General features: G+C 48.7%; 1 protein-coding gene and 1 long non-coding RNA gene across 3 annotated transcripts in view; one reads left to right on the plus strand and one right to left on the minus strand.

Moving 5' to 3' along the window:
* LOC309374245 overlaps positions 1–22,056 on the plus strand; it is a 235,934-nt gene that overhangs the window by 182,349 nt on the left and 31,529 nt on the right. The window lies entirely within an intron of this gene.
* On the minus strand, positions 2,535–20,648 carry LOC309374097 (flap endonuclease 1-like). Of its 2 annotated transcripts, none has more exons than XM_081918933.1 (11): positions 20,486–20,648; positions 18,941–19,031; positions 14,739–14,841; positions 14,052–14,097; positions 13,794–13,879; positions 13,414–13,547; positions 11,270–11,330; positions 8,324–8,458; positions 7,230–7,381; positions 4,059–4,206; positions 2,535–3,491 (listed from the first exon to the last, which is right to left on the minus strand). In XM_081918933.1, exons 1-11 carry the CDS (start codon positions 20,565–20,567, stop codon positions 3,423–3,425), a joined length of 1,107 nt encoding a protein of 368 aa, XP_081775059.1. In that variant the 5' UTR covers positions 20,568–20,648; the 3' UTR covers positions 2,535–3,422. The 2 variants fall into 2 exon arrangements, with proteins under 2 accessions (XP_081775059.1, XP_081775060.1); XM_081918934.1 differs by having other exon boundaries at positions 2,536–3,488; positions 20,486–20,647.

Here is a 22,056-nt window from a genome sequence, read left to right on the forward strand (position 1 = left end):
AAGGTCAATTCTGTGTCCAGGGCAGCTGTTTACCAGCTCCATCTGGTACGCAGGCTGAGACCCTCCCTGCCCGCAGACTGTCTCACCAGAGTGGTGCATGCTCTAGTTATCTCTCGCTTAGACTACTGCAATGCGCTCTATGTGGGGCTACCTTTGAAGGTGACCCAGAAGCTACAACTAATCCAGAATGCGGCAGCTAGACTGGCAACTGGGGGCGGCTAAAGAGACCACATAACACCGGTCTTGAAAGACCTACATTGGCTCCCAGTACGTTTCTGAGCACAATTCAAAGTGTGTGGGGGACTCCCTGGTCCAGAGTGGGGTAACTGTGCCCCTGAAGGACCAGGTGCGCAGCCTGGATTTCATTCTGGACTCACAGCTGTCCATGGAGGTGCAGGTCAACTCTGTGTGCAGGGCAGCTGTTTACCCTACCTGCCAGCGTACTGTCTGGCCAGAGTAGTGGGTGCTCTGGTTAGCTACTGCTTGGACTGCTGCAATGCGCTCTATGTGGGGCTACCTTTGAAGGTGACCTGGAAACTGCAATTAATCCAGAATGCAGCAGCGAGACTGGTGACTGGGAGTGGCCGCCGGGACCACATAACACCGGTCCTGAGAGATCTGCATTGGCTCTCAGTAGGTTTCTGAGCACAGTTCAATGTGTTGGTGCTGACCTTTAAAGCGCTAAACGGCCTCGGTCCAGTAGACCTGAAGGAGCATCTCCACCCCATCGTTCTGCCCGGACACTGAGGTCCAGCACCGAGGGTCTTCTGGCGGTTCCCTCCCTGCGAGAAGCCAAGTTACAGGGAACCAGGCAGAGGGCCTTCTTGGTGGTGGCACCCACCCTGTGGAACGCCTTCCCACCAGATGTCAAGGAGATAAACAACTACCAGACTTTTAGAAGGCATCTGAAGGCAGCCCTGTTCAGGGAAGCTTTTAATGTTTGATGAGTTATTGTATTTTAGTGTTCTGTTGGAATCCACCCAGAGTGGCAGCCGGATGGGCGGGGTATAAATAAATGTATTATTATTATTATTATTATTATTGACTAGATGGGCCTCCGTTGGCCTGATCCAGCAGGCTCTTCTCACGTTCAAGTCTACACCTGGCCCTGATGGCAGGTAACACACAAACTCACCTGTAAATATATCTCAGGCTGGAGGCAATAATATTTCAGGGTTCTGGACCCACAGTGTTCCACGGGAGTTAATGCTGCACCCTTTAATTCCCAAGAGGAATTAGCAAAATACCACCGGGTTTCAATTTGGTCAGAACAGAGATTTGTTTATTGTAAAACGCCGGAATGGTGACGCAGAGAGTAACAGCTGTGCGGGACAAGCAGGTAACAGGAGATTAAACTGGTTTGCAAAAAAATCCAGTTTGTGACAGGACTTTGCAGTTCAAGGACATTGCTAGGTCCTTCAAATTGCTCCCAGCACTTGCCTGTGACGCATATGTATGTATAGTGGCAGATTGAGGCTGACTTTTTGAAGGAAAACCACCCTGGAAGCAAAGGGAAAAAACAAGGAAATGTAAATTTAGAAAATAGGAGATAAGGGGCAGGAGACCCAGAGTCCAGTGGCTTGTGGTTCTTGTATTGCGAGGGGCTTAGACTAGATGAGCCTTAGGGGTCCCCTCCACATCTACAATTCTGTGCCCTCGGTCCAAGCTGCTTCCTCGGGGATGGGGAACATTACCTTTATCTGGGACCCTTCGAGCTGGAGGGCACAGCCTTGCCACCCTCATCGGGCTACTGGTGTCTCCTTCTTTGGAGGTCTTTAAGCAGAGGCTTGACAACCATATGTCAGGAGTGCTCTGGTGGTGTTTCCTGCTTGGCAGGGGGTTGGACTCAATGGCCCTTGTGGTCTCTTCCAACTCTATGATTCTATGATTCTATTCTATGATTCTATAATTCTAGGAGCCCTTGCCAATCGTTCTTGGCTGCCTGCGTAAGGCTAGGCTTCCACTGGCACTAGCCAGGACATTTCAGCCAGCAGAGCTGTTATGGTTCTGGACTGTCAGGAGTTAAGACTCCAGGAGCGTTCTTATCAACTGGGTGCACTGCCCACATAATCCGTGCTTCGTTAGCAAGGTCGGGTAGTTTTTCTTAAGAGGCAGAGAGCTGCAAACATGCAGCTAGAATCTGCAGGTTTTCTTTTCTGTTTTGAGTGCTACTAAATAAAGAGTTTTGGATTAGAAGCACTGGTGTCCAGCTGCGTTATTAAGGACACCACGTCGACACGAACAAGCCATTTGCTGCTGCGTGGGAACTCTGCTATTATCTGGTGGCGCTGTGGGTTAAACCACAGAGCCTAGGACTTGCTGATCAGAAGGTTGGCGGTTCGAATCCCCGCGACTGGGTGAGCTCCCGTTGCTCGGTCCCTGTTCCTGCCAACCTAGCAGTCTGAAAGCACGTCAAAGTGCAAGTAGATAAATAGGTACCACTCTGGCGGGAAGGTAAACGGCGTTTCCGTGCGCTGCTCTGGTTCGCTAGAAGCGGCTTAGTCATCCTGGCCACATGACCCGCAGGCTGTACGCCGGCTCCCTCGGCCAATAAAGCGAGATGAGCGTCGCAACCCCAGAGTCGGCCACGACTGGACCTAACGGTCAGGGGTCCCTTTACCTTTACATAAAGAGTTTTGCATTAGAAGCACTGGTTTCAAGCTGCGTTACTGAGGAAACCACGTCGACACAGACAAGCCATTTGCTGCTGCGTGTGAACTCTGCTATTATCCGGCAACTGGAGAGAGTGGCAGCGTGCGGAGTAGAAGCGTGTGGGCACCATTGGAAGTTTGTCGGAGTGGTAAGAAATCAAATTTATTGCAGGGCCTGTGCAGCAGACTCAGTGGGTCAGAAGATATACGACCTAACAAACTTTCACAAGAGCCCGCTGGAGCTGTCCAGGGTCCTGTTCTTGTCCGTAATCTGCCTTTGACCCAACAGACTGCATGCCTCAAACAACCACAGAACTGGACAGCAGCCAGAATTCAGAATCACACCTCTGTCTGCAGCGACTCCTTGAATTGGCTTATTTCTGTAATATGAGAAAGAGGCCGAGGCAAGGAATCTTTCTGCAGGATTATAAGAAGTGGAGAGGGCACCATGGACCAGGCAGGCTGTAATGGGGACGCAGAAACAATGAAGAAAACTCGAAAATGCCAATGGCAGGAGTCTGGTACGAAAGACAGCAAGGTCAGGGAAAGGGAAATGTCAAAGGGCAGACAGCCACCTGCTCAGAGGAGAGGAAAGAAGGGGTCCAGTTTCCTGAAGATCACTGTGATCTGAGAATTTAGGGGCATACAAATGTTATTAAATGAATGAATGAAGTGTTGAGGGTGCCAGCAAGCCTGAACACCCAGGTAACAACATCCAAAGTCTTCCTGGAGTGGGGCCCTTGCAAGCCAGCGAAAAAGGAAGCTATTTGCTCAAGTCTCCACTGCCGTTCCTGGCTGTTCCTGGGTCTTCGTCTTCTTCCTGCCGGGTTTCGGTATCTGCTGAGAGGAACGGCCAAGTCAGAATGAGGCCCACTCGCAACGTGAAAAGGACGCAACCAGCATCTGTGCACACGCAGGTTGCAATTTGCCGCTTCTGTGCATGACATCATTTTGCGCGTCTGCGCATGCGCGAACGGCGAAACCCAGAAGTAACCCGTTCTGTTACTTCCGGGTTGCCGCGGGACGCAACCTGAATACGCGTAACCTGAAGCAAACGTAACATGAGGTATGACTGTACCCCCAAGCTAGGAACCTGCTCCTTCAGAGGAAGCATAACCCCACCAAGACCTCCCAGCCATTTTGTTCCTCCTTCCAACCAATTATGCCCCCCTGCCTGCCAATGAAAGCTGAGCTGACTCCTTTAGTGAGTTCACCACCAAAAAAGACCCAGAGCCGATTCAGAGCACCCTTTTGGGGGAAGAATTTAGGCTATTTTGCTCCATCACAGCACTGACAGTGACCCCTCTGGCCATCCCTTTGCCTCACCCACCCATCCCTCCCTCCCTCCCTCCATCCCTCTTTGGGCCTTGCAAAGGTCCAGGGGCAACTCCTCCCTCTCCTCCTCACCTTGCGCGGCTGCTTCTTGACCTGGAAGAACTCCACCATCCTCTGCTGCTTCTTGCTGCCCTTCGTCACGGGGCCAGGCGACTGGGGCTGGGCTCTCTTCAGGCAGGCGGCCCGCCACTTCTCCAGTCGGCTGCAAACCAGGGACTCACTGCAGGCGCTCAGGTCAAAGAGTATCACAGAATTGAACCCGATGGGTTTTTTCTTTCTAATTTTTATTATTATTATTATTATTATTATTATTTGTTTTCACAGATAATACAGATATACCAAAGCCAACACCATTTCCTCCCATCCCCCCCATACATTTCTATTTCCTCGATCCATCATATTATTCTTTTCTCCTTCCCCCCACTCCCCCCCACCCCCACTCCATTTTCTCCACATTATACAATTTACAATAATCTTCGCATTCTACAGTCTTCTCAAATCACCTATATATTCTTATTATCTTCCCTTACTAATTTTTCTTCCATCCAGTCCTTCACATTTTAATCTAAGCATATTAGTGTATTTTTGAGCAATATTTTGCCATATATTCATCAAAACATTTCCACTCCATTTTTAATTTTTGATTTGACTGATTTCTTATTATAGCAGTTAATTTTGCCAAAATTAAATATTCATTTAGTTTACAAATCCGTTCCTCCTTTGTGCGTATAGTTTGTGACTTCCACCTAGCAGTGATCACTATTCTATCAGCTGTACTTGCATATAGAAACATTCTTTTTTAACCCTGTGGTATCTCATCATCTATCAATCCAAGAAGATATGTCTCTGGTTTCTTTGTTATTGATATTTTCAACATCTTCTTTAGTTCTTCGTGTACTACTATCCAAAATTTCTTAATTTCCTCACACCTCCACCACATATGTATTGTTGTTCCTATTTCTCCACCCAATGGGCTTTTTAGTCCAACCACCTGAAAACCACCTCAGCTAAAGCATCCATGACCAGTGGCCACCCCACCTCTGCTTAGAAACCTCCAAGGAAGGAGAGACCACTGCCTTCTGAGAAAGAAAGGCGGCAGATTCAAGGGAAACAGAGGGGAAGGCTAGGAAAAGTCGCCAAAGAATAGAATGGCCTTTTTCGCAGATCGGGGCATGTGCAAAAGCAGAAAGCTGTGCTGGATGATGGGAGTTGCAGTCCAGAAACATATGGTCCCTTCGCTCCTTCCTTTGCTACGCCAAGACCACAAAACGCCAGTCCTGAAGGACCAGGAGCCCAGCCTGGGAGTCATTCTGGACTCACAGCTGTCCATGGAGGCGCAGGTCAATTCTGTGTCCGGGGCAGCTGTTTATCAGCTCCATCTGGTACGCAGGATGAGACCCTCGCTGCCCACAGATTGTCTCACCAGAGTGGTGCATGCTCTGGTTATCTCCCGCTTGGACTACTGCCATGCGTTCTAAGTGGGGCTACATGCAGCCGCTGGGAGAGATCATCAGGGGGTTTGGGCTGGGTGTTCATCAGTATGCGGATGATACCCAGCTCTACCTCTCTTTCAAATCAGAACCAGTGAAGGCGGTGAAGGTCCTGTGTGAGTGTCTGGAGGCGGTTGGAGGATGGATGGCAGCTAACAGATTAGGGTGAATCCTGACAAGACAGAAGTACTGTTTTGGGGGGACAGGGGGTGGGCGGGGGTGGGTGATTCCCTGGTCCTGAATGGGGCAACTGTGCCCCTGAAGGACCAGGTGCGCAGCCTGGGAGTCATTCTGGACTCACAGCTGTCCATGGAGGCACAGGTCAAATCTGTGTCCAGGGCAGCTGTTTACCAGCTCCATCTGGTACGCAGGATGATACCGTACCTGCCCGCGGACTGTCTGACCAGAGTGGTGCATGCTCTGGTTATCTCCTGCTTAGACTACTGCAATGCGCTCTACATGGGGCTACCCTTGAAGGTGACCCGGAAACTACAACTAATCCAGAATGCAGCAGCTAGACTGGTGACTGGGGGCGGCTGCTGGGACCACATAACACCAGTCTTGAAAGAACTTCATTGGCTCCCAGCACGTTTCCGAGCACAATTCAAAGTGTTGGCGCTGACCTTGAAAGCCCTAAACGGCCTCGGTCCAGGATACCTGAAGGAGCGTCTCCACCCCCATCGTTCTGCCCGGACACTGAGGTCCAGATCCGAGGGCGTTCTGGCAGTTCCCTCACTGCGAGGAGTGAGGTTACAGGGAACCAGGCAGAGGGCCTTCTCGGTAGTGGCACCCATCCTGCGGAACGCCCTCCCATCAGATGCCAAAGAGAAAAATAACTACCTGACTTTTAGAAGACGTCTGAAGGGAAGCTTTTAATGCTTAGTAGGTTATTGTATTTTAGTGTTTTGTTGGAAGCCACTCAGAGTGGCCCAGATGGGCGGGGTATAAATAAATTATTATTATAATTATTATTATTAGCCAAACAAGCATCTTGCAAGAGCAGCCACACTCGCGCCTTGTGATGTGAGGTGAGAATACCCTCCGGAGAATATCCTCGAGAATATTCCCTGCTAGGAAATTTTCTGGAGAACATTCTCCACAAACTGTAAATTCTAATGTAAGAACCAGTTTTACAAGCCACATTTTAAGAAATCTAGTAAATAATAAGTCAAGCTGTGATATTGCCAGTGTAAGGAATGAATAATGATTTTTTTTTTTAATCCAGTTACATTACTGGGCATTGTGTCATTCACCATTGGCAGTCCTGAAATGTGAGCTACAGGGGGATAAAAACAAAGAATGTGAATTCACTGCCTTGCCCCGTTGAATAAAAGTATCTGTACAGTCTTTGGTTGCCACCTGAACAAGTTTACCCTTGTTACAGATAGGTAGCCGTGTTGGTCTGCCATAGTCAAAACAAAAAAAATTCTTTCCAGTAGCACCTTAAAGACCAACTAAGTTAGTTCTTGGTATGAGCTTTCGTGTGCATGCACACTTCTTCAGATACCGTGCATGCACACGAAAGCTCATACCAAGAACTAACTTAGTTGGTCTTTAAGGTGCTACTGGAAAAAGTTTACCCATGAATAAACATGTATATTACCTAATTATATCATTTCCAATGCATTAAAATGCTATCATTTTCCATGCGCTAAAATGAATATTCTGTTTTAAATGAAAATTCTCTAATATTCTCATTCATCGCAAATATTCTCCAAAAGATCATGCTCGAGAATTCCACACCACTACTCACGCCATGCGCTTCTCATGCCCCAGGAACTGCAACAGCCCCTCCTCGTCTGGCTCCCGCCACTCTAGCACCACTTGGCTGGGCTCGGCCACCTCGGGGTGCAGGAAGAGCCGCCGGGTCTCCTCCAAGGGCCAGTTTTCAGGCAACGGGTTCGTCTGCAAAGAGGAGGATTTTCAGCATTAACCTGTAAGAAAGAAAGTTACCTGCCCTTCGCCCATCAACCCTGAGCTGCAGCCTGCAGCAGATACACACATGGGGAGGCAAATTCAGGCCCGGGGGCCGGATCCGGCCCAATCGCCTTCTCAATCTGGCCCGTGGATGGTTCGGGAATCAGCGTGCTTTTACATGAGTAGAATGTGCACTTTTATTAATAATAATAATTTATTTATTTGTTACCCTGCCCATCTGGCTGGGTTTCCCCAGCCACTCTGGGCTGCTTCCAAGAAAGATTAAAAATACATTAGAATGTCACACATTAAAAACTTCCCTGAACAGGGCTGCCTTCAGATGTCTTCTAAAATGCATCTCTGGGTTATTTGTGGGGCCTGCCTGGTGTTTTTACACGAGTAGAATGTGTGCTTTTATTTAAAATGCATCTCTGGGTTATTTGAGGGGCATATTCGTTCATTTCTCCCCCAAAAAATATATTCTGGCCCCCCACAAGGTCTGAGGGACAGTGGACCAGCCCCCTGCTGAAAAAGTTTGCTGAACCTGAGCTACAGGAACTATCTTAAGAACATAAAGAAGAGTGCGCAGGATCAGGCCGGCGGCCCGTCTAGCTGACTTTGAGCTTTCAAATTTCAGAGGCGCCCAGTGCATCGCTAAGTTATGGCAACCCTCGCCTCCTTTCGCACTCCAGCACTGGTGTTCCTCCCCCCCCCCCACGTGGCGCACAGTGTGGGCGCACCGGTTGCGCCACCCTAAAACTGCCTCTGCATCTGGTACAGCACCCTCCCTTGGAGAATCTTGGAAGGAGGATCCGTGCATAAGATCAGCCTTCTACCCTCCTGTGGTTCCCAGCAACGGAGAGTCAGAAGCTTGGCTGCCTCTGGAAATTATTATTATTATTATTATTATTATTATTATTATTATTATACCTGAGCGGTGCAGACAGAGCGCAAGACCTGCTCAATGCTCCCGTGTTGCCGCAGCAGTGGCAAGGCCTTCTTGGGGCCCAGACCCCGGATCTTTTCGCAGTAATCACAGCCCAGCAGGATGCAGAGGTCCACAAACTGCATTCGGGAAAGGCGCAGGGATGGGGAGAGGAGAGGAGAGGAGGGAGGAAGACACCAGCGTCACACAACACAGCAGGATAATAATAATAATAATAATAATAATAATAATAATAATAATAATTTATTATTTATACCCCACCCATCTGGCTGGGTTTCCCCAGCCACTCTGGGTGGCTTCCAATAAAACACTAAAATACAATAACCTATTAAAGATTAAAAGCTTCCCTAAACAGGGCTGCCTTCAGGTGTCTTCTAAAAGTCAGGTAGTTGTTTATCTCTTTGATATCTGGTGGGAGGGAGTTCCACAGGGCGGGTGCCACTACCAAGAAGGCCCTCTGTATGGTTCCCTGTAACTTGGCTTCTCCCAGTGAGGGAACCACCAGAAGGCCCTTGGCGCTGGACCTCAGTGTCCGGGCAGAACAATGGGGGTGGAGACGTTCCTTCAGGTATTCTGGACCGAGGCCATTTAGGGCTTTCAAGGTCAGCACCAACACTTTGAATTGTGCTCGGAAACGTACTGGGAGCCAGTTTACGTCTTTCAAGACTGGTGTTATATGGTCTCGGCGGCCGCTCCCAGTCACCAGTCTAGCTGCCGCATTCTGGATTAATTGCAGTTTCCGGGTCACCTTCAAAGGTGCTCCCAGTTCTGCTCCTGGTTCTGCTTCTGAACAGCTGCTCCCAGTTCTGTTTCTGCACAACCAGCCTCTCCTCACAGTGGCAGAGGAAGCCTATCGGCCATCTAGGGCAGCGTGCCCATAGGGGCAGGGGGCATGGCACCCATGGGGACGGGGCACACAGCGCCCAGAGGGCGGGATTGGAGGCACCCATAGGAGCGGCACTGTTGGTTTATGTTTGTTGCCGCTGTGCAGTGCTTTGGAGTCGCAAGACTCTGTTTACATTCCAGAGCTTCCAGGCTATTGGAAGTCTCACGGAAGACAGGAGACGGATGTTGCTATTACTGGTTTCCTGTTCCTTTGTTTTTAGAGTTGCTCTCTGCTCTCACAGAGAGAGGATGTATTTCTTTTCTGCCTGCGTAACTAGAAATAAAACTCTATGCAATGTAGCTCATATTTTCTCGTCCTTCCCTGCTGCTGGATACTCTGCTTAATGGGAGAACGAGCCTTATCAGAGGCTCAGGTCATTAATCATGTCAGAGGACTCAACTGGAGGAGTCACTTGGTCAAACGCAAGTCTGACAGACACAGGGCGCGTGACACCCATAGGGATGGGAGGGCACGGTGCCCATAGGGACGGGGCGGGGTGTGCTGTGGGGCCTCAGCCACCTTACATCTGAGGGGGGCAGGCAGTGGATGGATAGCGTGGAGCCTCCATGCTGTGATGGCCTGGGACTTGGGCTCGGACTCGGAACCAGAGGGGTCTCAGTCCACACCAGATCCTTTGCCTCAGGCGGCAGCTGAACCAAGTCTGGGGCCTGATGCTGAAGAGTCCCAATCTGCACAGGTTCCCCTGGGACAGGTACTAGCTGGGCCGAGTCAGGGGCCTGAGCCTGCCCTGGCTCCAGATGCGGGGATGACCTCGTAGCCTCCAGCTGGGCCATCACTTACAGCTGCTCCACTACCGGTTGGGTCAGGGGAGGCTGAGGCGGCCTCTGGGTCTAGTCACCCACCAACGTCTCCCGAGCTGCAGAGACTGAGGTCTGAGAGAAGGAGAGACCTGAGTACTCGCATGAGGAGTGCTTGCCTTTGGGCAAAACAGGGAGGTGAGTCGCCGGGGGATCAGGACCGGCCGCTACCCCAACAAAGATAAAAGGCTGTTGGACCCCACCCCAGGTTGCAGGTGCAACAATGCTATATGCCAACATGGTAGGCCAATTGGTGCCAAAGAAGGATAGAACTTTCTTTATGTATGCTACAACAGCAGCAAGAATACTTATTGCAAAGCACTGGAAGACACAAGATCTACCCACCCAGGAAGAATGGCAGATGAAGGTGATGGACTATATGGAACTGGCGGAAATGACTGGCAGAATCCGAGACCAGGGAGAAGAGTCGGTGGAAGAAGATTGGAAGAAATTTAAAGACTACCTACAGAAATATTGTAAAATTAATGAATGTTAGAAGGATGTTGGAATGAAGTTATGTGGCTTTAGCAGAAATGTTATAAAGGATTAAGTAAAAATAGATTGTTAATTGGTGAAAGGAGGAAAAGTAAAGTTAGATTATATCAAGATGAATTATAGGACAAAAACTGGGAAAGATGGAAAGGATTTGCTGAAATAGCTAACCGAACTAGAATACAAAAAAGGGAGGTGTGAGGAGGTCAATGAAACAAGTAAATGAAAGATAAGTTATGGGAATATCTGTTGTGTTTTTAATTGTTTCTATTTTTATTTTTGTTTTGTTAAGATAAGTAGTGTTTTCTGTTTTCTTTCTTTTTCTTTATTGTGACGTGTTTTTTGTTTTTGTTTAATTTTGTGTTTTCTCTTTTTTCTTTCTGTAACCCTTAAAACTTTAAAAAATATTACTTTATAAAAATTTAAAAAAAAACATTGCTGTATGCAAGATCCTGCCTGAGATCCTGTGCCTGTCCTTGCCTGGTTTCCTGCCTCGTGTCCTGCCTTGCCCCTGTCAGACTGACTCCCAGCGGATCCTTTAGATTCTGGACCAGACCTGGACTGCATTTCTTGGGTTACCCCCGGGCCCAGCACACAGGCGCCCAAGATGTGTGGCTTGGGTGCGCTGCAGACCCCGCAGTGAGTGCCGGCCACGATTTTGTCACCCCCCTGAGTGGGGACACTTGGGGCAGACAACTACCGCACCCCCCCTTGCTACGCCCTTGTCTCCTCACCTGCTCTTGCGTCAAGCCCAGCTTTTGCAGAACCACCGGCAAGGAGATCTCTTCCAGGTCTCTAGAGGAGATGAAAGAAACCACATAGAATCCATTACATCTCCAGGGAACAAAGTCGACCCGATTTCTCACTGCACAACGGCCGGCCACAGATTCCTGCATTGTGACACCAAGGGGCTGGACTCTGGAAGGAAGAGGAATTCTACCAGGGAAGAATGGCAAATCAAGAGGACGGACTCTGCCGAAATGGCGAAACTAACTGGGAAGCTCAGAAACCGAGAAGACAAGAACTTTATTAAAAAATGGGGAAAGTTCATAATTTATATACAGGACCATTGCAAGCAGGTTAAAACATTGGCAGGATTTTAATCACACTTGTAAGTAACGGAAACTATGGGCAATTTAGAAAGAAAAATATCTGGATAAATATTGACATGCAGTTGTAATTATTTTTACTAGGACTCATGGAAGGGATGGGGGGGGGAGTCAGGAGATTCAGAGTAATCTCAGGACTTGGATTTTGAATGGATGTTTGTTGTATGTTTATATTTTTTTAAAAAAACAAATAAAAATTATTATATAAAAAGGGGGTTGGACTAGATGACCCTTGGTGTCCCTACAGTTTCATGATTCTGTGACCGCCTGTCCCAGTCAGTGGCACCGTCCACCACAGCAGCCCTGTATCGGGAAGTTTGCATTGTTCGATGTCTTATTATGTTCCTATGTATTGGAAGCTGGGGCAACCCAGCCAGAGGGGTGGGGTATAAATATTATTATTATTATTATTATTATTATTATTATTATTATTATTATTGGCTACTCATTACACACACCACCTGAAAAAGTGACATTCCTAGAAAGCACTAGCTTATTCAGACTCACCAACTTTTTAACATGCCAGGGGAGCAAGAGATATACGTACAGTGGTACCTCAAGTTACATACGCTTCAGGTTACATACGCTTCAGGTTACAGACTCCGCTAACCCAGAAATAGTACCTCGGGTTAAGAACTTTGCTTCAGGATGAGAACAGAAATCGTGCTCCGGCGGCAGCGGGAGGCCCCATTAGCTAAAGTGCTGCTTCAGGTTAAGAACAGTTTCAGGTTAAGTACGGCCCTCCGGAACAAATTAAGTACTTAACCTGAGGTACCACTGTAATGACTTTGCAAGGTTTCAGAAGATCACTAAAAAAACCTTCTTGATTCCAGTCTGCTGTTATTCCATTTTAATAAAGGTTTTACTGACTTCTGCTATTGTGGTTCTTGGTTTACTCAAGTAAGAGTTTGTGGCTTCATCACTGGTAGATTTATCAGGAGCAACAGGAAGCCAACGTTTGCAACACGGAGCTAAACTCAGATTGTTGAGAAACCGGGAGAGGAAACAGCTATTGTGACAGGGCCAGAGAAGGCGGAAAGAGGAGACACAAGGATGGTTTTGTTTCAAAATCTACCACCATTACAGGATACAGAAAAGTTTCTCTCACAACTCTGGCAGCTCACAGGATATCCAATGAAGCTGAATTCAAGAAGGATAAAAGAATTCCTTTGTGCCACGCACAGTTAAACTGTGGAACTCACTGCCACAAGGAGGACCAATGAGCACCAGAAGGAATGGCTTTTATAAGAGCTCTGGACAGATTCATGGAGGGCAAGACTATCAGGGGCTCCTAGCACTCGGAGGCAGCGATGCTTCGGAGTACCAATTGCTGGAGGGGAGAGTGGGTTTTTTTGCTCAAATCCTGGTTGCGAACTCCTCTATGTTCTTGTCTACTGTTATCCATCTGTAATCATGATTGTTCAGAATTAAAGGGAAGTCAATGTTCACGTTTCCACTGAATTTGCATTTCAGAAAGCTTGTAGGAACATAGACACAATTTTATTTTCTATTCTATTTAAAGTGTTCTGTAATCTACAAGTAATAGTAATGACTAGTTAACCAGTGTTACAACTTTTAAAAAGAGAGAGAAAAAAAACAGGATACTTCCACAATGAGTTTCAGGCCTCGATCTTGCTAGGAATGGACACACTCTGCCCCCCGGAAACCCCTCCCACCTGCTCTCTGCCTCCAACCTGTGGGAGCTGGAAAGGCACTCTGCACATGCCCAGAGTCTTTACCGCTTCCATTCACGTCCAGGACACGCTCACCTGTTCTTGGCGTTCAGGTGCCGCAGGAGACGCGAGCTTCCGAAGGGCAGCGCGTCCATGTCCTCCGTGGCCGTGCACCAGGCGCGCCCGGACTTCACCAGAGCTGCGCAGGTCGCTTCTGCCTCAGCTGGCGCCTAAGAGGGAGAGGAAAGGGAGGGAAGGAGGAGGGGAGAGGGGGTTAGGCTGGATGACCTTTAGGGGTCCCTTTACAGTTCTGTGATTCTATGGGGGGAGAGAGAGAGAGGTTCCCTCGCATATAAGTATATAAATATGCTGCATTGGATGTAAATATGTGAACATGGAAGCATAGATTTGTAGGGTTGTAAGGGACCCCAGGCGGTCATCTATCCCAACCCCGAGACGCAGGAGACACTGTGTACCTGCACACAGGGAACCCCCAAGTAACCCAGCAGCCTCTCGGAGTCTCTTCTCGGCAGCCGTTGCAGGGGCTCGTCTGCAGCAGGATCTGAAAGACGCAGGAATAATAATAATAAATAAAATTTTATTTATATCCCGCCCTCCCCAGCCGAAGCTGGGCTCAGAGGGTCTGGGGGCGGGGCTCTCCCTGCCATAGCCCCAACTCCCCACCAATAAAAGGGGCAGTGACCCCCAACTAGGGGAGTCTGAGACAGTCTGACCTGCAGCTTTCCTCTTGGCTCCAGAGACTGCAGCGCGTTTCGCCAACTGCAAGGGGAGTGGAGACAGAAAGAAGAATTACGCAGAACTGCTTCTCCCTTTCCTGGATGGGGGGAGAATGAAAGAGTGTCTTCACCCCCATCATTCAGCCCAGACACTGAGGTCCAGTGCTGAGGGCCTTCTGGCGGTTCCCTTGCTGCGAGAAGCCAAGTTACAGGGAACCAGGCAAAGAGCCTTCTCGGTAGTGGCACCCGCCCTGTGGAACTCCCTCCCACCAGATGTTAAGGCAATAAACAACTATTTTACTTTTAAAAGACACCTGTAGGCAGCCCTGTTTAGGGAAGTTCTTAATGTCTGACACTGTATTGTTTTTGCTATTTGGTTGGAAGCCGCCCAGAGTGGCTGGGGAAGCCCAGCCAGATGGGCGGGGTATAAATAATAAATTGATGATGATGATGATGATGATGATGATGTGCAGTTTCAGAGTAACAGCAGCCTGAAACGTTGCAAAGTCAGGCCGCAATCGGAAAATGGGGTGAATGGGGGGGGGAGAGACTTCTAATTCTCTCCATGGTCAATGTGGTCCCTGCCTTTGCGGGTGAGACTCTCCCCCTGCACTTCTAGCCAGGCCTGGGGGTCAGTGTTTGGCTTTCGCCCTACCAGCCCACCCGGGATCCCCTCTTACGAACCACTCTCTCCTTGAGGTCTGGGGGCTTCCCATCAAAGACGAAGACGGGCTTGACGCCGTTTTCCAGGAGATGCATCGTCCGGTAAAAGAGCCCCCGCAGGGAACTGGAACAGAAGAGGAGGCAGTGTGTGAGCAGGGGGCGGGGGGGGGAGGCAAAGCAAAGCAGCCCCACAGAAGGGGGCAGGGATGCAAGGGAGACAGGAGTGAGCAGGGAGACCTGGGCAGAACTCGAACTCAAGCCCTGCCAGTGCAAATGTGCATCACCATCATGGGCCCATCACCATCATTTTTAATTTGTATACCGCCTTTCTATCTTACAATACTCATGGGGCTTTACAAGCTGAAGGAACAAAAAATGCACATCTTATAACAATCTATTCCAATACAAAAATGTGAGAATAAAATATAACTTTGGAATAGGGAACCTCCATCAAAAAAGTAACATTCAACAATCAATTAGAATAGTATAAAATACGGTAATGATCAGTGGCGTAGCGTGGGGGGTGCAGGGGGGGCCGGCCGCACCGGGCGCAACATCTGGGGGTTAGGGTTAGGGGGCGCAAATCCACGGGTTAGGGGGCACAAATTACTTGCCTTGCCCCGGGTGCTGACAACCCACGCTACGCCACTGGTAATGATATCAACATATAAAAGTTAAACAGAAAGCCATTCAACAGTTACAATAATATCTAAACTATAATCAATAAACAGCAAGCCACAGTACATAAAACAATACAATACACATTGAGAAGCAGAGAGTAGAGGGTAGGGCAAGGCAGGTGGAAGGAGGCCTTGCCTGACCAGGAGGAAGAGGGGGAATCATAGAATTGGAAGGGACCCCTCGGGGTCATCTAGTCTGACCCCCTGCAATGCAGAAATCTCAGCTGAAGCATCCATGACAGGTGGACACCCAAGCTCTGCTCAAAAACCTCCAAGGGAGGAGAGTCCATCACCTTCCAAGAGAGTCCATTCCACTGCCAAACAGCTCTTACTATCAGAAAGTTCTTCCTGATGTTGAATCTCCTTCTTGTGACTTGAAGCCATGGGTTCGAGTCCTACCCTCCAGAGCAGCAAAAGGCAAGCTTGCTCCCTCTTCCCTGTGACAGTCCTTCAGATAACTATCATAGCACCTCTCAGTCTCCTCCTCTCCAAGCTAAACATACCTGGCTCCTTCAACCACTCTTCATAAGGCTTCGTTTCCAGAAATTTTATCATATTGGTTGCTCTGCCCACCTTCCAACTTGTTAATAATAATAATATTAAACTAATGTACCCAGGGCTAGACAGAGGACTTCAGGTGGGATGTACATTAGACATCTGCTGATACAGCCTAGAAGGTAAAAGGTAAGGGATGCAGGTGGTGCTGGGGTCTAAACCACTTAGCCTTTTGGGCTTGCCAATTGGAAGGTCAGCGGTTCGAATCCCCACGACGGGGTGAGCTCCCGTTGCTCGGTCCCTGCTCCTGCCAACCATGCAGTTCAAAAGCACGTCCAAGTGCAAGTAGATAAATAGGTACCACTCTGGCGGGAAGGTAAACGGCGTTTCCGTGCGCTGCTCTGGTTCGCCAGAAGCGGCTTAGGCATGCTGGCCACATGACCCGGAAGCTGTACGTCGGCTCCCTCGGCCAATAAAGCGAGATGAGCGCTGCAACCCCAGAGTCGGCCGCGACTGGACCTAATGGCCAGGAGTCCCTTTACCTTTACTATCCTATCTCCTCTCAGTCTCCTCTGTTGCAGGCTAAACATATTCAACTCCTTCAACCGTTCCTCATAAGGTTTGGTTTCCAGACCCTTGATCATTTTGGCTGCCCTCCTCTGCACACCTTTCAGCTTGTCCACATCCTTCTTAAATTGTGGTGCCCGTAAATGGACACAGTATTCCAGGTGTGGTCTGACCAAGGCAGAATAGAGTGGTCTATGGCTTATCTTGATCTGGACCAGGCATAGGAAAACTTGGCCCTCCAGATGTTCTGGGACTACAACTCCCACCATCCCTAGCTAACAGGACCAGTGGTCAGGGATGATGGGAGTTGTAGTCCCAAAACATCTGGAGGGCCGAGTTTGCCTATGCCTGATCCGGACACTAGACTTCTGTCGATGCAGCCGAGAATAGCGTTAGCTTCTTTTGCTGCCGCATCACAAACCACCAAGACCCTTAGATAAGAGCCATAGATCTCACACTGGCAAACTGGGGGCATCATTTTGACATCGAGCTGGAACAGTAATTGCCCAGGAAACAGCCTGCTTAAAGCAAAACTTGAAATACCTGAAAGACTCGCTGAGATCATCTGGAGAAATTCTACCTTTGGCACCACACCCTACAAAATATCACAGGGCAGTGACCTGAACATTTTTCACTATTGTCCCTGTACTGGGGGCATCAGGCTTTTCCTAACCCAGAAGATGTGCTTTGACAACCTGAACCCCTGTTTTTATACGCTTTGAAACCAACTGTTTTACTAGTTCCACGCTGTATTGTTGTTTTAATGATATTTATATATTTATTTATGAAAACCGCTTGATTGCAAAACACCTCAAAGCGGTTTACAGAAAGAATATAAAACATTAAAGCCATCAATTGCGGGGGGGGGGGGGAGCAGCAATAAGTTAAAACTTTGGAAAAGTTAAAATACAGCAATAGGCTAAAAGCAGATTAAGACTCACACCCGCTTTCTAAACATCTGGGAAGACTTGCTTAAACAAAAATATTTTTAGCTGGTGCGGAAAAGAGTTCAGCGACAGCACATTCCTGCTATCAATAGGCGGGGAGTTCCAAAGTGCTACTACACTAAAAGAGAGAGTTCTTACAAATGCAGAATGACTATTATGGGTATTTTGTGGCACATGCAGCAGTGCCAGTTCCGCAGTCGAGTGTGTGTACATGTCTTCCAAAGCAACTACTCCAGAGGTCAGAAAAACTTTTTCAGCAGGGGGCCAGTCCACTGTCCCTCAGACCTGGTGGAGGGCCGGACTATATTTTTTTGGGGGAAATGTATGAATTCCTATGCCCCACAAATAACCCAGAGGTGCATTTAAATAAAAGGACACATTCTACTCATGTAAAAACACACTGATTCCCAGACCGTACGCAGGCCTGATTTAGAAGGTGATTGGGCCAGATCCGGCCCCCGGACCTTAGTTTGCCTACCCATGAACTTGAGGAGATTTCACCCCTCCCATACCCAAGAATCTCCTGATGATCTCCTGATGGTCTCTGCTGACTCTCCAGAGAGGAGGAGGCGTGTTCTGCTATCTACTTATTCTGCCTCAGCACCACATCAATGTGTGTGTGAGAGAGTCAGTCAGTCAGTGTATCGGAGAGAGAGAGAGTGTTAGAGATCGAGTCTAGAGATAAGGTTGCTGCTAAGAGCAGCTGCAGACTCTCAGTGTAGCATTGATTTATGCTTAGAATATTCAGCTCTGTATATAGTTTTGTATCATAGTTGTAGTTACAGAATAAAAGGAAGATATTCTACAGAGCTGCTCTCCGAGTGGTTTATACTCTGCAAGAGTCTGCAAAACTCTGCTGCGCAACAACTGTATTATTGAGACAGTGAATCCGGTGCTCTCAGCTCTAAGCTGTGAGTCCACAGCACTGTGACCTGTTCCTGTGAGAAAGGTGGTCTCTGGCAGTGCTACCCAGCTCGCCTAGCCCAGCCGGGGTTGAGGTGCATGAGTCCAGTTGGTGCACTGGCTCAAGGGCGATGCTGACAGAACTACTCTATTCCAAACTTAAAAATAGAAAGTGTAATGCTGGTGGTCAACAAAAGAGGTTTAAAGACTCTCTCAAGGCAAATCTAAAGAAATGTAGTATAAACACCCACAACTGGGAAACACTGGCCTGCGAGTGCTCAAAGTGGAGAACAGCCTTTACCAAAGGTGTCACGGGCTTTGAAGACACTCGAACTCAGGACGCAAGGGAGAAACATGCTAAGAGGAAGGCATGCTTGGCACACCCACACTGGGATCAACTCCCACCCGGAAACCAATGTCCCCACTGTGGAAGGAGGTGTGGATCCAGAATTGGCCTCCAAAGTCACTTACGGACTCATTAAAACCGTGTTCATGGAAGACGATCTTACTCGGCTACGAGGGATCGCCAAAGAAGAAGACATGACTTCAACAGTTTATTAGTATTAAGTGGCTTACAAATGCTTTTAAATCAACAAACATTCTTTTTTTAAACTTGCTTGCAACTTCTCACCTGATATTTTCCCCATGGCGGTTGATGATCTTTGGCATAGCCGTGCGGAACTGGTAAAAAGCGACGGAGACATCCATCGCCACCACACGCCCTGAGCCAAGCAGGAGGGAAAAGAACTTAATCATTATTCTATGTACGTATCTGCTTGTTCTGTTTCTATCCCACATTTTTTTCTGAGGAGCTCAAGGTGGCGTATGCATGGTTCTGCCGCTCTTTGTTTAATTCCCCCGACAACGACAGCCCTGTGAGGTAGGGTTAGGCTGAGAGGAAGAAAAGGCAGAGAGGAATGGTTCTGGTTGCCTCACCTCAAAAAGGAGATTGCAGAAAAGATTCAGAAAAGGAGAACCGAAATGATTGAGGGACTGGAGAGACTCCCTTTTGGAGAAAGGCTGAAGCATTTGGGACATCTTAGTTTAGAAAAAGGAGACTTTAGAGAGGTGACAGCAGAGAAGTTTATATGGAAAGGGGAAAGTCGGCAGACAAAGCTTTTCGAGCCGCATATAAATTTTGGGAAATAAAATAAAATAGTAACACTTATTCCAGGAGACGGTCTAAGGACACGTAGGGCTGCTTGGGGGCAGGAAAGCCACGGGGAACCCCCATGGACCCCACTCTGAGCCCCACGGTGGGGGGAAGTAAACATACGGAATAAATAATACATTCCTATCGGTCAGAAATTCTGGCTCCAGACTCCCAGACAGACCCGCTTCTCCCTTCGGACACCATGCACCCCCTACATGAGGCTTGTGCACCCCACACGGCCAAGCCAAAGCACAGGGGAGTGTTTTGGGTGCAGGAGCGAGGGGCTATGAATCGGCTGGAGGAAGTGAGAGCTGGACCATAAAGAAGGCCGATCACCGAAGAATGGATGCTTTTGGAGGAGACTCTTGAGAGTCCCATGGACAGCAAGAAGATCCAACCTCTCCATTCTGAAGGAAATCTGCCCTGAGTGCTCCCTGGAAGGACAGATCCTGAAGCTGAGGCTCCAGTACTTTGGCCACCTGATGAGAAGAGAAGACTCCCTGGAAAAGACCCTGATGTTGGGAAAGATGGAGGGCACAAGGAGAAGGGGACGATGGAGGACGAGATGGTGGGACAGTGTTCTCGAAGCTACCAGCATGAGTTTGACCAACTCTGCGGGGGGCAGTGGAAGACAGGGGGGCCTGGCGTGCTCTGGTCCAGGGGGTCACGAAGAGGCAGGCACGACTAAACGACTCAACAACAACAACAAGGACTACCATAAGTTTTGTAAGGAGATGCTGTTCCCGCCCTGGCAAAGTTTTAATTTGCACCAGAGACCCAAAGGTCATCATGCAGCCCAACCAGCCGAGATGCCCGCGATCCTCTAGAACAAGGTACCCCCAAACTCAGCCCTCCAGCTGTTTTGGGACTACAACTCCCATCATCCCTAGCTAACAGGACCAGCGGGCAGGGATGATGGGAATTGTAGTTCCAAAGCAGGTTGCGCGCTGAGTTTGGGGATGCCTGCAGTCTGGGAGATGCAGGATGGGCGCAAAAGGCGGCGGCGGCGGCGGCAGCGCTCACCCCGGTAGTCTTCCAGCTGGACGGAGCTCACGGCGTCCGGCGCCTGCTCCCGGATCAGCTCGGCCAGCCTGGAGATCCCCATGGCCGGATCCCTGCGCAACCCTCCGGCTCTGCGCGCTGCTGCTGCTGCCGCTGCCGCCCTTCCTTCCCCGGGGCGAACGGGGAGGAGGAGGAGCCCGGCCAGCTGGAAGCGGGAGCGAGCCCGGGCCGGAAAGGGGCGCGCCCAGCTGCTTGCCTTCCAGAGCCAGCAAGAGTGCCTCTGAGCACGTGCAGAGAGCCCCGTTCTTGCAGCCGCGCGGTGCTTTCCAATTGAAACTCTCCAAACCATTCTTTACGCAATGCTTTCCTAAAAAAAAAAAATGTTTAGGGGTATGCTTTTCGTTTTGACTCAAGAAAATCACCGTTTTATCGTTGAGATCGGGGGAAATTAATGCATTCAATGGACAAAAGTACAAAGATTCACCAAAGGTTTAGGGAGGGGGAGCCGCCCAGAGTGGCTGGGGAGACTCAGCCAGATGGGCGGGGTAAATAAATTATTATTATCATTATTATTATTATTATTAGGGTCTGCGTTCCCCCAGAAAAAACACTGTTCTTATGTTTTGTTTTTTACTGTGTACCCCACGAAAAGCGGCACAGTTAACTAAATTTCTGCATCCGAAGGCCATAGGGGGCAGGAACAAATGAAAATTATAACTGTGCTCGTCGCCAGATCACCCCCAGCTTAAATATTAATATGTTTTTGCAGCAGGTCCCTTTTTGTTCCGTGTTAAAGAGGCAGGTGACCCAGGCAAAGGTCCCTGCCCCGAGGAACGCACAATCGCCAGCTTTTTCTCCGTATTTTGGGGGGAGGAAGGGGAGTTATTCCTCGCCAGCTGCTCGTGTTAATGTTCCTTTTATCTTGGGTAATTCAGGATCGCGCTTCCTTACGGCAGGCAGTGAGCCGGTGCAGTTTTTGAGCAGTGCAATCTGGGGCAGGTCTACTCAGAAGTAAGTCCCGTTGACTTCCTCGGGAATCCCTCCCAGGTAAAGCGTGCAAAGTGGACTGCAGCTTTCCCCTCTCTCCTAACACTAAATTTTTTTAAAAATATTATTATTATTATTATTATTATTATTATTATTATTATTATTATTATTATTATTATTATTATTATTATTATTATTATTATTATTATTATTATTAACACTAGAACACGCAAGGAAGACAAACGCATCTTCCTGATGTTGGGTGCCCTAAGTTTCTTGTCGCAACAATGCTCTCTTTTCTCTAGAGCTCGGTGCTACTGCGCGTGCTCAGTCCCGACCGCGCCTGCCCAGTAGCGACCCTTGAAGCCGCTGCCCTTTTCCCTTGCCCTTCCTAGGAAGGCCCAATCCAAGAAGAGTTATTTTAGCAGAATAAGAAGCCTCTTCTAAAAGAAGTCAAGAGAAAGGCCGAGAGTCTCTCCCGGCTGGGGCGAAACCTCCCAAAGTGGCTTTGTTTCCCTTGCTGAGAAAATGGTTCCTTCTTGCCTCTCTAGCCTGGCGCACTCTATGGGTCTTTCCTCTTCCGGTTTTCCTCTCGACGTACCGCT

Source organism: Podarcis melisellensis (genome assembly GCF_964234715.1).
Source record: "Podarcis melisellensis genome assembly, chromosome: 7".
Classification (NCBI taxonomy): domain Eukaryota; kingdom Metazoa; phylum Chordata; class Lepidosauria; order Squamata; family Lacertidae; genus Podarcis; species Podarcis melisellensis.